General features: G+C 37.6%; 1 protein-coding gene across 5 annotated transcripts in view; it reads right to left on the reverse strand.

Annotated features, from left to right (window-relative positions):
- Positions 1 to 15,904, reverse strand: part of PHACTR4 (phosphatase and actin regulator 4) — a 193,352-nt gene that overhangs the window by 7,910 nt on the left and 169,538 nt on the right. For all 5 annotated transcript variants that reach the window (XM_037827990.1, XM_037827991.1, XM_037827989.1 and 2 more), the window contains 6 exons: positions 15,186 to 15,266; positions 11,492 to 11,656; positions 10,573 to 10,968; positions 6,138 to 6,735; positions 4,753 to 4,940; positions 3,696 to 3,849 (listed from right to left, as the gene is read on the reverse strand). In XM_037827990.1, coding sequence (XP_037683918.1) covers positions 3,696 to 3,849; positions 4,753 to 4,940; positions 6,138 to 6,735; positions 10,573 to 10,968; positions 11,492 to 11,656; positions 15,186 to 15,266 — 1,582 coding nt within the window. The remainder of the gene's footprint in view (positions 1 to 3,695; positions 3,850 to 4,752; positions 4,941 to 6,137; positions 6,736 to 10,572; positions 10,969 to 11,491; positions 11,657 to 15,185; positions 15,267 to 15,904) is intronic.

Here is a 15,904-nt window from a genome sequence, read left to right on the forward strand (position 1 = left end):
TAATGTTCTGACATAGGTATACACCTGTGAAATGATCACCACAATCATGATAACGAACATGTCCATTACCCTTCCCCAAAATTTCATCTTCTAGATACCTCATATATGCAGAATACTACAATATTTGTCATTTTGTGTCTGGTTTATTTTATTTAGCATAATGTTTTCAAGGTTCATCCATGTTGTAGCATGTATCAGAACTGCATTCCTTTTTACAGCTGAATAATATTTCACTGTATGTATATACCACATTCTGTTTGTCCATTCTTCTGTTGATGGATACTTGGGTTGTTTCTACCTTTCAGCTATCGTAAATAATGCTGCTATGAACATCAGTGTGCAAATATCTGTTTAAGTCCCTACTTTCAATTCTTTTGAATATATATTCCATACGAATTTTAAGATTAGTTTGTTAATTAAATTTTAAAAAGCTTTCTGGGGTAATTTTGATTGGAATTGCATTGAATCTGTCGAAAATCTTAATAGTGAATCTTTTTATCCATGAATGTGGTATTTCTCTCCATTTATTTAGGTCTTCTTTAATTTCTTTAGCAATATTTTATAGATTTTAGGTCTTACACAATCTTTTGTCAGATTTATCCCTAAGTATTAAATTTCAATTTTAAATTGTTCATAGCTAGCATTCAATAAGCCCTTCTAAGAAGACTATGACTTTGAAACAAACAGCACTCAAAGATGGACAAACAGCTTTGCAGTAAAGTAAAACAGAGTCTGTTTTCAAAGGTCCTCATTCTTAACTAATTCCTAATCCTGTGGTCTCTTGCTGGCACTCTGAGAGGGCCACAGTTCTGCATTAAGACTGCCAAAGTAGCTAACACTAGTTACTAGATCCTGGAAACCAGCCCCTGGAGGAAGGGGAGGGAGCACTGGTTCAATCTGTTTCTTTGGACTTCTAGTTAGCTATTTGAAAAATCAAGGGAGGGACTGTGGGACTATTAATAAAGACTTCTGCCGCTCCTATGACAGCTGAGAGGACATGGGATCTGAAAGTGGTGAAGCACTTACCACTCACCTGCAGCTCATAGGTCAGGCAAGGTCCTGCTGTAATACTCTGTTTCTGAAGTTTCTAATGGTATTCCAGAGAAAACTAGTTTCCATGAGGAAATTCCCAAATCTGGGAATAAACTAACAATAATGCTATCTGTTGTCTGGGCAGATGAGAGCCCCATCATTCGTAAGGTAGGAATAATCAAGAAGACTATTAGCTTTAGGACGAATAGCTACTTGGGACAGAAGTCTGCATCTGTGAACATGAATACTGGTTCTTTTTTAAAAATTTCTGATAAAAATGGTGAACAGGGATTAAAGACTTCACCTCTATAATTAAAAGTGTTTACTTAGAACAGTAGTTCTCAAACAGTGGTCCTAGGACCAGCAGCATCAGTAAGAATATAAATTGTCAGGCTGCACTCCAGATCTACTGAATCACTCTGGATGTGGAACCTAGCAATTTGTATTTTAACAAGCCTATCAAGTGATTCTGTTGAATGCTACAGCTTGAGAACCAGTGACAGAATTAAAGTAGCAAAAATTTGGAAGCAACACACCCAACAGTAAGGATATGGTTGGATTAATTATACTATATCAATTCAATGTATTATTATATTATTGTTTATAGCCTCACCCCTGCCCCACCCTGTGGGCCAAATCCAACCTAAGGCCTCCTTTTGTGGAGCCTGCAAGCTAAGATACATTTTTACATTTTTAAAGGTTGTAAAATACATACATACATACATACATGAGACAGAGACTGTATGTGGCCCACAAATCCTAAAATATTTACTATTTGGTCCTTCACAGACAAAGCTTGCCAATCCCTGGCTAATAGGGTAGTAGGATTATGGGTGATTTACTATTTTTCTTTCCCAAATTTTTCAATCTTTCTATAATAAGCACATATTTCTTTACTTTTGTACTAGAAAAAAGACTTTGCAAATCATAATTGCTCTGCTAGAAAGGGAGGATTATTTTAGTTTCCACTGACAAAGCAACTAATGGGTATAAGGTCCAAGAGTCTGGAAATAAAGTCCTGGGAATATGTACTATAGTGGACAAGACAGACAAGCTCTCCACTCTCATGGAACTTAAGGGTGTCCTAGGGAGAGAACATACAACCAAATAAATGAGAACAGCTGAAAACATATAACATGAACCCCATCATGAGGAAACAATCAAACAAACTCAAATTAGAGGCACTCAACAAAATAAATACATTATATTCTTCAAAAGTGATAGTATTATGGAAAAAAAAAAAGGTAAAGAATTGTTTCAGATTAATGGAGTTTAGAAGTAAAAGACAACTTGTAATCTACATGTAATCTTGGATTGGAAAACAGATTGGGGAAAAAACTGCCATGAAAAGACATCACTGAGATGATTTGTGAAATTGAATTTGGGTAGAAGACACATTGGTACTGAAGTTAAATTTGCTACTGAAGTTAAATATGATAATTTGCTGTGGTTATGAGAATGCCCTTGTTCATAGGAGATATATGCTTAACTATTTAAGAGTAAAGAATCATGATGTCTACAATTTATTTTCTAATGGTTCGGGGGAAAAAATGTGTGATGTGTATGTGTCCATGGAAAGAGGGAGAATGTATGCCAAATAAACGATAAAGCAAATATAGAAAACTTAATGCTTTGTAATCTAGTTCAAGGGTATTCTAGAGTTCATTCTTACAACTTTTCTGTAAGTTGAAAAATTTTTTCAAAATAAAACGTTAAAAAAATAAATACATAAACAAGAATATATGCTAAATCTCTGGACCTTGAATGTAAAGGGTCAGACCCCTAGCTTTCCTGTACGTGGCTCTTTGGTACCACGCCCAGATGCACCTCTACCAAATTGATTTCCAGACTGATGACCTGTGAGTTAAAGACATTGTCAGAACAAGGGGAAACCTACACTTCTTTCTCCTCTAATTCCCTTCTAATTTCAGTAGTGGACATATGCAGAGGTCATATAGGCTGAACATTATGTTTAAGTAAAGCCATCTGACAGAATGGTCTCAGGATCTAAAAAGAAGAGAAAGGGCCAAACTTGTTCCTAGGTACAGCTTTATGGCAAAGCCAGGTGTCTGGGAGATGGGAGAGTACATTTTCATTAAAGGAGAGTATATTTCATTAATTAGTTCGCAGGGAATATACCAAGGGTTGCACCTCCCTTTCTTCTCTACTGAGAGATACCTGAGTGAACAAACACCTGTTTTATACTGGAGTTTATGCGAAGCTGTCCTGTATTCAGTCTTCCTATGCTTTTGGTTCCAGCTGACTTGAAAAACATACTAACACTTTGAAAGGAGGCAGTTACATGGAATGTGTAAAACAGATATAATGAAAAATATGGGTGTGATTTTTTTTTACTGGGTTGGCACCTGATGGTTGAGGAACTGGATAAAAACATGACAGATGAGTCTTTCTGTCCTGGGTGCCACTCTGACTTCTCTAGATACTTTTGCAAAACCATATGTCTAATTCATGTCTAAAGCTCTGAAAGCCATCTAGTTCCTTAATTTCCAACTTGTTAGAGGATACCTGTGTCAAACATGTATTTTAACTACTTCTAAAATTTAAACAAACAAACAAAAGATAAATGAATGCTCCACCACAAAGTAAATCTCTAATACATATACTGATATAATCAAATCAAATCAATCTAAACAAAGGCCTACCGGATCAGTGTATTTCCAATCTGGTGCCGTATTTCATTCCACTCCTCCTTGCTTTTTCGGGGCCAAGAATTCAGGTTCAATTCTGGTTCACTGGGTCTGTGGTTCAGTTTCATTGCCAGTGTGTCTTTCCTCTTCACTTTGCTGGCCAGAGCATCTTTGCATAGGGGGAGAAAAAAATGTAGAAACGTGAGGCTTGAAACCAAAGGTTCAACCTCACCTGCAGTGAGGCAAGAGCCTGAACAAATATAATGTAACTCCTGGCTTCCTATATGACCTCAAATTATCCAGCGAAACAAAATAGAAGTGGGAGGTGGGGGAGAAGCTAAAGACATCTAAAAATCTTTTTAGCCAGATGGGCTCAGACAGGCCAAAGAAATCTCCTTTCCTACCTGTCATCTACATTTTTCTCCTTATTAAGAATTGCTAGAGGAGAAATAATCTAAGCATGGGACAACCCTCTGAATTACAACAAAATGGCTTTGTGCATGAATGCTATCATAATATACCATTTTTCAAGCTGCTTTCCCACCTGTAGGAATCAAGATTCCACTATTCACAAAGATATGTGTGCAGTGTACATATGCACATTTTTTTCTTTGTCCCATAAATATAAATTCACTAAAGATAGCATCACTTTCGTCTTTTCAACACAGCCCACGTGTCAGCTTTCCTCTACTCCATATTTAATGCTATCAAGGTGAACAGCTTTTTTTTCTCACATATAACCCAGGTTTAATGATACTTGCTCCCAGAACGCTATAAATCACATCTGTTACAGTTGTCAGAACTGAGTGAAAAACATGTTTCATTCACTTCTAAACACTTAACAAATGAATAGCTTTTTAATCAAATGCAGAAACCTGAATAATTCAGTCTACATGGTTCCTCTCATTGGCTAGCAGGGATAAGCAGTCTTTCACAGTGGCTCCCAACACCAGCTAGCCAGATGATTCAATGGGAGAGGGTGCCTGTTTCCATGCATTTTACCCTTGTTAGACCAGCAAGTAGCTTTATCTGTAAAAGAATTCTCTCTTTTACTTATCCCTCCCTTTCTTACTGTTTTGGCTTTCATCTTCATCTTCCTCATCTCTGTACTGAATAGGACCCTCTGAATCAGAGTCGCTCTCCTTCTCTTTCACTTGCTCCTGCAGACACTGCGGAAGTTTAGGCTTGACTGAGGTAGACGCCATGTCTTCATTGAATGCACAAGGGCAGATCTGCTCCTCTTCTTCTTCATCGTCTGGACTGAAAAATTAACATAATTATATGTTCTTTTCAGAAACAAAAGGGATAAGTGATTTGCAAGGCAGAATCAATGAATGAAATAATTTATAATTCCTCTTCCCTTAATTTTAACAATCTTGCTAAGAAACATTTTAGCAACTATTAATCTAGAGGGCTGTCCCCTGATGACCTACTTATGAGATGAAAGTTTGCTCTGGTCTGATTAAATGAGAAGACTGCACAGCAGCTAACACTGTACCTGGCACACAGAAGACACTCAAAAGGACTGGGATAAAACGATATTCTAATCCAAGGAGGCAAAGAGAAGCAAAAATGAAAACTAATGTGTCCCTCCTGGTCCCCCATTCTGGAGGCATAAAACTACAATTTAGAGTCTACTTCAAAATCTTCAACTGTCTGTTTCCAAGATGTAAAATAAGTAATACCAGCAAATACCAACATTATTGCAAAAAAAATAACATATCGAGTGCTTCAACAGTTTTTCTTATGACAGTTCTTAAGTTAGCAAATCTCCAATCTGCCAAAAAATGTCAATCTTCAGTCACAATTTGTCTAAATCTTAAAAGCCCAAAATAGGTATAAGTACCAATATTGGAATAGATTCAGTGTTTAGGGACAGATAAAGGCAGAACAAAACCAGTTCCAGTCTATGGGGCTGTGATACTGAACTCTATTTTAGAACTCCCTTCAGTTTTCCCTGTCTTTCTCTACCAAGTTTGTATGGCAGCTACTAGTGCTTTTCATAATTTGTCTAATTCCATTTTCACAACAAGCCTACAAGATAGGTATTATTCCCATTTACAGATAAGACAACTAATGAGTGGAAAGTTTAAGTAATTATACTACTACAAACAAGTAAATTAGTGATACAGCTAGGAATGGAACCCAGAGTTATCTTACTTCAAGGCCAATGTACCATGTTACACTACTTCACCTGTACCATATAAAACTAGTGGTTTTAATCTTCAGGTACACAAGTTTGTAATTTCTGCTTCATCATGGAACTCTATGTCATGGGAAAAATGTTACAGAAATCAGCAGTGTAAAAAAAAAAAAGAAATCCCAATTCTAAAACTTATCCAATACCAGAGTATTCTTTTTTCTTTAAATTTATTCACATTTTCATTTTATAATTTTTTTTTCCAAGTAGGGCATCTAAAGAAGGGGAAACAAGAGGCAAGCTTTAAAGGCACTCACACTTTCAGCATTTCGATAGTGATGGGAAGTGACCTGGTTCGACCCAGGGTACTGCTGTCCTCAGAAAAGCTGTCACTGTTCTCGAAGAGCAACGAATGAGCTCTATGAGAGCCCTCCAAGGGAGGAGTCACGGGCAGTGGGCTGGTCAGGGCCTGCTGGATTCGAATATGCAGTGGGAGTGGGGGCAACCTACAGGGTACATGGGGGTCCCAAAAGTTCTGCTCCATCATCCTCTTGGGTACTTCCTTCTTCTGATCTTCCTGCTGAGGGACCTCCTGGGGTAGGTCTAAGGAAGGTGGAAACTCGATTTCTGGCACAACTTGAAAAGTCTTAGAGGAGAATGGAGGGGATCGTGGGGGCTCTGGAGGTATATGAGTAGGCAGTGGGGGAGATGGTGAGGGGGGTGGGATCATCAGCAGAGGTACAGAGCCCACAGAGCATGTACTCTTCTCTCTTTGATCACTTGGTGCTTTTGTGGTGGCAGCAGCAGCAGACTCCGAGGAGGGTACCAAAGTTGATGGAAGGCCTCTCTTAGGTGGTAAGGGTGGGGATGGTTTTGATAACAATGTACCACTGTTTATTGCTTGGGATAGTTCAGCTGGAAAAGAGAGAGCAACACTTTGATTTAACATGGTTTTACAATCGCAAATGCTTTGAGGGGCCAGCCCCAGGCCTAGAATTAGAGCTGAGCTCAGTCTTAATTTTTCAAGCAAATTATATCATTTCATGGCTATGCCATTTCCTAGATAGTTCATCCTGAAACAAAATTCATATTAATATATGTAGAAAATCTAATAAATGTATAGGGGAAGACTACCACCTTAATACTTCAGTGAGAAACTTTACTTCTTTGTTACGAAAATAGATATGACAACTTTTTAATGACTTGATCTTGGTGTATGGAATATGAACAGAGACAGAAAAATAAGGATAAAAAGTTATTTTATATAATAATACTCCATAAAAAAATTCAAACATGCAGACAGCAATAACAAAACAAACAATATTGGGCATGGTTATCATATTCTAACAAATAATGATGTCTAGATACTTCAGCTTTATATTATGAAAAAATCAATAACAACATTTTGGAGTTTTATAGCAAAGGCCTTTGAAGAAATCAAAATGCTTTTCTCTCCTTGACTTCGTACTCTCCTTATAACCATCTGAGGTGACAGGAGAGAAAACAAATAATCTTTACCATTTTACAGAAGGAAAAACTGAGGCCACAGAAGTTAGATGACTTGCCCAAGATTATACTGCAAACTGGCATGGATTCAGCTAGCACCTAGGTCTCCTGACTATGAGGCTATTGCTCCATCCTCTGGATCCCACTGTCTGTGATCTTTATTAGCATCCATACCTCTGTTGTCCCTTTGTGCCCCATCCCACATCTCCACTTCCCACTACACTATTGGCTCCTCGATGGCAGGGCAACCCGTCTCAATCAGGGTATCCACAGGGCTGTGCATGGTGACTGGCATATGTCTATTAGATGAGAGGCTCTCTCCCTTATTATGACCATTTATATCCCTGCGTGATACTCCAAAGCCACACTGATTCAGGTGTTGATTTGGCAAAGACCTTTTGACAAGACCCAAGAGGCCTGTAAGAAGCAGACCCTTATATATCAAGCAGGAGCAAACCTTGGAGAATAATTAAACAGTAGTCCTCTTGATCACCAACTTCTAACACCTTCCATGGAAACCCCTTATTTTTCTCTACCTCGTGCCCTTTGCAGAGAGCAGCAGTACCTCAAGTGTTCCTGAAATCAAAATTTACTTGTCTTAAACTCCATTCCTTTGGGGGCATTCAAAGTAAAAGGCTAGCTAATCTGATGTTTTAATGTCACACTGGAAGTAAATTTTAAAAAGGGTTTTCTAGAAGAACACTGCATACACATACACAGTTCTAAATATGTGAATTTTGGGATCAATGAAAGAGATATTTTGAATCTAAAAATAGCATTTAGTTATTTCATTTATAATAAAACTTAGCCCTTTTGAAAGTCTTCACCCTTTTGTATATACCCTATGTAGCATAATAAGGAAAGAACTGAAACTGTGGAACTGTAACCCATAACAATTTTTGAAATCACCTATATAACTGTTTGTTGAGCTGCATATTGAAAGTTTACACCTTTCTGTATGTATGTTATATTTTACAATAATGGAAATAGCTGAAGTTGTGGAACTTTGACCCATGATATTCTTTGAAATTTGTTCTCTACTTGCTAAATCGTACCTTGAAAGTTATCACTGTTATGTATATATGTTAAAGTTCACAATAAAAAAAATGCATTAAAAAAAAAACAACTTAACCCTGACAACACCATATTTTTTAGTATTTTAACTTCTGAATTGATAAGGTAAATTACCTTTAGTAGTCTAAAGTGGGCATATACCTCAAGCTGTCGAGGAAGTGAACTCTGTTACGTGTACCCTGACAGGAGCATCTGGTGGTAGTTCTATGGGGAAAATGTCAGAATGTTCCTGGCAGGGGTTAAAAATTCCCTTTACTTATTCCATTATTTTTGGTGGTCCTTCCTTGTTACTAATACCTATGTTATGCCTGTTCTGAGACAGTAGCACTGTCGAATGCTGTGGTTTCCAAACCTTTGGATTTCACAGACCAAAACAATTAAAAAAAAATTCTCAACAAATCTCAGGTTGTCAGTTTTTAATATTTCCAAGTAAGGCTTGATATTAAATAAACCGTCTATGATCATTTTCCTTTCATGAAAGAAATGGCCTTTTAACATCAAAGAAATAGGAAGGTTCCAATTTCAGAATAAAAGATAGTCCTTTAAATCAAATCTATTTAACTTTATTAAAAGCTCTGTGAACTGACCTATGTTTCTCCTGCTCAAGACGAGTCATGGACTGACGTTGGTACCTTCAGTCACAGGGCCCACTACTTTGGGCTATTCACCTCAAGCCAAGAGTGACCTCTGCAGTTTAGTCCAAGGAACTGTTCATGAATTATCATTTTATATTGGGCCTTACCCTGAGAAAGGTGGGGAACCACTAGTCTAGGGCAGTAGTTCTCAACGTTAGGTCCTTGGACCAGCAGCAGCAGCATGGCCTGGAAACTTATTAGAAATGCAAATTCTCAGGCCCTAGCCGAGACTTATTGAATCAGAACTCTAGGGACAGGACCCAGCAAGATGTGATCTAACCGGCCTTCCAGCTGATTCTGACGAGAACACCTGTCTAGACAATAGTCTGAGAACACCAGTGAAGAGAAGAGAGGTTTGGACTTGAGAGTGGAAAAGCCTGTGTTCGGTTTCTGTCTCTCAACAACTGCAACTCTGAATGGGTCACAACTTCTTCAGATTCTAATTGCCCTATCTATATAACAGATAAAAATCAGCTTCCTACTTCACAAGGAAGTTTTGATAATAAGTATGTGAAAGGCCCTCAAGTTCCTCAGAGATAAGGCAACACTATCCATCCAATGCAATGATCATCATCATCATCATCATCATCTTTGTTTTGCTTTTATCAAGCTACTCCAACCTATCATACTCACAAAGAATTCTAAGCCAGTTTTTCAAGGTTCCAGTCACCCCACCCAGCTTGGTAGTACTGGCCATTTAAAGAGAATATTTTTTATTCCTCCATTCAACCATTAAGAAGATATCTAAGCAGTACTAAGCCTAGTATCACTTTTTGTAAAAGACTACTTTAAATATTAGCAACTTTCATTAGCTCTGAAGCACTCATTAGTCCTCCCTCCTTTCCTTGAAAAGTCTTCTAAGGTGTGCAATTATGTAAATAAAATAGACCTAAATAGGACTTGCAGATAAATAAACAAACCTTACTAAAACATAAAAATTTACTGATTAACGTCATTGCTTCCCCTACTTATTTTATTGTGTGGCATTTTTAACTCTCCCAAGATAAAACATGATTTTAATCTTCTATAGTGTCCCCATGAAGATGCTATGCCAGACAATCAGTCAAAAGTTACACTGTCATCTATGTGAACACCTTTTCTTTTGATCTACTAGGCTCACTTATGCTGAAGGAGGCATTGGTATTTAAAGTAGGTTAAAAAAAAAACCTTTTCATTTGGAAAGTGTGTCTGGCCCCTTTTCGGTTGTGGCATTATTCTAATTTTTCCAGTAAATCACAAGATAACTCCATGCAGGTCAAATCTGTTGTCCCAGTCCTCCAATTATACAGAGTTTTTTGGAAAACAGAGTTTTAGAAAAACAGATATTAATCCCCCCAAAACGGTACCTAATTTTAGTGATCTGATCCCAGCCTGTTTCCATCCAAATACATCTGCTTTTCCCCATATTGAGATCACTCAAAGGGGTGAGATGTGGAGAACTCTCTCAGACTAAATAAATATTGTACTAGTTATCCAATAAAAAAACCATCCCAAACAAACAAAACAAAACAAAACAGAAGCCTAAAGACTTACTTACCAATGACAGGGTTGCTGTTTCTGTGAGCTGGTTTAGGGGGAGGGACAGGAGGCTGCTTGGCAGGTACCGTATGGGTCAGGCTTGGGGTAGCAGTAGTGTTAGTGCTGGCAGGAGCAGCAGGCAGAGTCCTGGGTGCTGGGGAAGGGGCGATAGAGGAATTAACAGTCTTTGCTAGGTTCACAGCAGTAGTGGTGGCAGTAGGTGCTGTAGTGGTGGAGGAGGCAGAGGTGAAGGAGATGGACCTTGCAGTGCTGCCAGAGGCAGTGGCATCCTTTTCTTGCCTTTCACTTGCTTCGTGAGAAGAGGACAAGAGTCTTTTTGGGGGAAGTAAAGGCTGTTTGGGTACATTCTCAGGAACAGACTCTGCTTCAGAATTAGGCTGGCTTTCAGTTGAGCCTGTGTAATAATAATAAATGTGATTTAAAAGGGAAGAGGGAGAAATAAGAGATTGAAGAAACTAACTCACCTACAGACTTATGGTCAATTTCATCAATAATTCAATTTATAGATTAGTTTACAAGTAACAGTTCTCAATGTTTTCTAACCTCAACATACTTGAGGAATATGGCATTTTCCCAGCAAGAGAGGCTCACTGTGGTGGTGATTCTTCACACAAGAGTCTACTGGAGGAAACACATCAGAATCCCTTGGGTGGAGGAAGAGGAATATGTAGATTGAAAAAGTCCTGCAGGAATATTTAACATCCTCTTCCCTCCTTGAGAATTACAGATTTAGGTATTTTGTAAACGAGAGACTGACAGTGGTAAAATTCCATGTGAAGTTGCAATTAATTAAGAAACTATTAGAGGAGAACAGAATTCCCTTTAAATTTTATTTCTCCCTCCTCTCCTACAAACCCCTCAGGTAAATGAGAGTGATTATTACATGGCTCTTAAATGCAAAACCCAGAGTTTCTTACCGAGACGCTTTTTTGCATCCTCTTCTAGAGCAGGTTTCCTAAGACTTGATATTCTTTCTGGATCTTCCTCCACTTGGACTGGACTAGAAGATCTGGCACCCCAAATGGGGTTGGTATGGCCATTCTTCAACACAGAATGGCTCAACTTCCCTGGATCCTCCCCATCTGCAAGGCCAAAAAGGAAAGAGTAAATGGAAGGAACTGGCCTGGTCAGATAGGAAGAAGAGCTGAAGATTTCTAATCTCTCTCACCCCCTTCTCCATTTCCTGATATTAGCTTATTATTTAGCTTGAGATTATTCGGACCCTTATAATAGAAATGGAAATAAATAATTCTTTCCAATAAACACGATTTCTTACTCTCTGCTTTGCTATATGTTAGGTAACCTAGGTGGATAAGACAAATGTATTATATCTAAGTAATTACAATGCTAAATATTAACAGCTAGAAATCAAGAAGCAGCAGTTCTCCCAGGATGGCAGTGGGATTAGAAAAGTTTCATCATAAGTGGTATCTGAACTGGGTCTAAAGGAGTAGGAGCTTACCACATGAAAGACAAGATGAGAGAGGCCACCTAGTCAGAAAAAAATAGTATATAGAGAAGGTGAAAGTATTCAGCATGTGTAGGTAGGTACTAGCCCTAGTTTGGTCAGGCAGGAGAAGACGCTACCCACAAGGAACAGGTATAGGTGGGGCTGGAAAGGCAGGCAAGAGGCCAGGCTACAAAGAACACCAAATGCCATGTTCAGGAGCCTGGACTGAATCCTGGAGGTAAGAGGAAGCCTTAAAGGATTAGAAGTAGGGGAGAGACTGATCTGATCTATCTTTTTAGGAAGTTTAACTCTGAGGACTGTGAGAAGAATGGATTATACAGGGGCAGAGATTAGAGCAGGAAAACCAATAGTGGCCTACTGTAGAATCAAGGCAAGAAATAACAGTCTGACTAAGGGCAGGAGGAGTAGAGAGAAGGGGGCAGAATTGATAGATAGATAGGGAGTAAAGAAGTCCACCCAGCACTATGAAAATCATTGGTGACATTCCTTCATGGAGCAACTAAATAAACTTTCCCAGTTACTGAAGTTTCCTAGACTCTTTTGGAGGAGAAAAGTAAAAAACTGAGGTTAGAAATAAAAAAAATCTGACTCACCTCCTAGTGTTATGGAGATGGGAACTCTCTGGTTTTCTAGATGGTGTCCCTCTTTGCTTTCCATAGTGAAACACTTTGGGTTAACATAATTTCAATGTCCCTTGAGTTGGTCCCTGGAGTTCTCATAGATCAGTGCCCATTACTCCAACCTACCTTAAGCTTCTTTACCCAAATGAAGGCTACTTTTTTTTCTTCCTACTTGGAGATTAGACAGACTATAATTCCTCCTGTAGTCTCAGGAAGAGGTTGAGCTTGGGCTAAAATAGTAAGTATTCTTGGGCAAATAAGTACTAATTGAAAATTTCTGAAGCTAAAGTATTTTGATACCTACTCTCTTATTGTAAAAAAGGGGAGAGGCAATATGACAACTATGCAAAAGTAGTAACTTACTGCTTATATTAATATAGCCCAATTTTTAAACAAGACTTTCTAGAATATAAAACAAGGAATGATTTCAAAGCCAACAAAGACTACTACTTTTGATAATCATAAAATGAAAAGACGTACTATTCATCAGTTTCTACTCAGCACACACTAGAAAAGATATGCAAAACTGATCAGTTATTTCTCAAGTTATTTAACCAGGAATGTCTACTTTGAAGTGTCATTTCTTATCTCTAATGCAGGGGGTTTCTGCAATACTAATATAATGATTGAGTATAAGTAGTATCTGGCTTCAAAACCTACAAATGCCCCCCAAAACTCAGAAAATCTATTAAATATTTTATAATACAGTCAAGTTAGCACTATAAGCAAGGTCATCTTTGAGGTACTAAGACAACTGCAAAGTTCAAACAATGTTTTTGTCCCAAACTAGATATATATATATATAAGCCAGGCCCTGAGGTCTATCCCTAAATTTTTTGATGCAGAAAAAAAAAGCTCAGGTCAGTTCCTTGGTTGGCAGAGTGGTATCCCACCTAGTAGCTGCAGCTCATTTATCATTTCAGCCTTTGAACTTTTTAGGCTAAAACCAGCTTGGATCAACAGCTATTAGGAAGCACAGGGCAAAAGTAATTGAATGAAGGTGAAAAACAAGGAAGAAGTAGTGTATGGGCGTTGTGGTGAGTGACCAAGAAAAGAGAGACAGGAGAGGGCGTGGAGAGAGGAATGGAAAAGCAAGGGCCAAAGGTGCAGCAATGAAGACATTCTGATTGTAGTTAACCACCTATATACCTTGAAGTATACTTTAAAAGCGAATAGCTATGAATATGTGATGACTTAAAGGGGAAAAAAAAAAACATATTGAAAGAATTCTGTATTGATAGAGAAACACTGAAACTACTGGAGCCTTTCATCACTTTATATCCTGAGAAAGGTATTTTTTACCTCTTTCTGACATTTCTGACTTCAAGTACAATGCAATTTTTTGCTCATTAAAAACTTCTACAAAGGACAAATACTGTATGATCTCATCAATATGAAATAATCAGAATAAGCAAATTTGAAGGGCCAGAACTTAGAACACAGGTTACCTGGGGCTGGGTCGGGGTAGGGAATGGAGTTAAAGCTTAAATGGTCCAGAATTTGTTTGGGCTGATTTGTTTTGGTAATGGATGGTGGTGATGATAGCACAACATTGTGAATATATAATTAACAGCATTGAAATATACATTTGAATGTGGTTAAAAGGGGAAAGTTTAGGTTGTATATATATTACTAAAATAAAATATAAAAAAGTTTACTAAGAAACAAGTTATATATGCTCATTACTAATCATGTAAAAAGTTCAGAAAAACAGTAAGAAAAAAAACACAACCATATTCCCATACCAACCTCCAGAGGTTACCAATGCTAATAATATTTTAGTATCTTGCCTTCACACTTTTTCCCCCACTTAGTTTTTATATAGTTGAGATAATAAATCTTTAATATATTTCTTAATTTAATGTTGTGATAGACAATACATTCACATGGTTCAAAACCCAAATAATGGAATATTCTCCCAACCTCCAAAAACATAACATATTTTTAAACCTTAACATTCAGATTTTGACTCAATCAAAGTATTTCTAATTAAGAGAAATGAAGGGCAACCAATGTACTATAATCTTTTATCATCAGCTGTTTCATAAAAGTCACACATTGGAGAAAGTTCTGACATTATTGAACCAACAATGGATATATCAAAACATGATCTTTGTGACAGACAAACAGAAGAGTAGGGCGGCAATATGGGAATGGAGACAAATTTGATCAAAAAAAAAAAAAAAAAGGACATGACAATCAGGGCTGCAGTTAGCACATGTTTGCCCCAGGGAGCATTCACCAAGCACTCAATTTCATAAAGACCACAGCCAGATAAGATAACACTAGGATAGCAGGTAAACAACAGTTTAAAAAAAGACACCCAAGAAACACCCCCCCCCCCCAACACGCACATAACAGAAAGAAAGGAAAAGAAAAGGAAAACAAGAAGGAAAAGGGGGAAAAAAACACAAAAAAGATAAAATGAAAAGAAGGAAGGAAGAAGATTCAAATACCTAGTCAGAACAGATCAAAGACCAAGCGCACAAAGACGTTTATGTTATTCATTTGTAAACTCACCTTGCTCAGAGTCTTCCAACAGAACTCCTCTTTTAACCAGCTCTTCTCTGGGTTTTCGCATAGATATCTTTCGCTCTAAAACTAACATTGAATTGGAAAATAGCACTCAGAAATGTGGCAGTTAAAGGTCAACTTTACTCAGCATTTTAACTCCACAGGTAAAAGAATAAAGTGGTTCCAATTTTACACTTAGGACAAAAAAGAACAGGGAAACTAATTTCAAATTAAAAAACAATTATTTTCATACTCTTATGCTTGTGGGAAAGTATAATTTCCTAAAGGAACTATCCTTACATAATTGTAGCTTTTTCTTTTTTAATTGAAATTTTAATCAGGTACTTATGAATGAACTTTGTATGGGTAGGAAGGACAAACTTTGTATGGGTGGGAAGTGGGCAGGGTTAGGAAGGACAAACTTTGTATGGGTAGGAAGTGGGCAGGGTTAGGAAGGACAAACTTTGTATTGGTAGGAAGTGGGCAGGGTAGAAAAAAGAAGCATCTTAGATTTTCTAGTTTAATCAGGAACTCCATTCACAATTCAAAAGATAAACTTTAATCCCATCAAAAAACCAACCTGGGAATGAGGTTATATTATGCAAGCTTAATGAATCTTTTAGATAAATTTGATAAAGATCAAATTTCCTCTTCATATAGGGGGTCAGAGAGACTTAGGAAGAGAATGAAAAAGTTATGTACTTCCAAAATAGCTCTTTAACTCA

Source organism: Choloepus didactylus, chromosome 2, assembly GCF_015220235.1.
Source record: "Choloepus didactylus isolate mChoDid1 chromosome 2, mChoDid1.pri, whole genome shotgun sequence".
Classification (NCBI taxonomy): domain Eukaryota; kingdom Metazoa; phylum Chordata; class Mammalia; order Pilosa; family Megalonychidae; genus Choloepus; species Choloepus didactylus.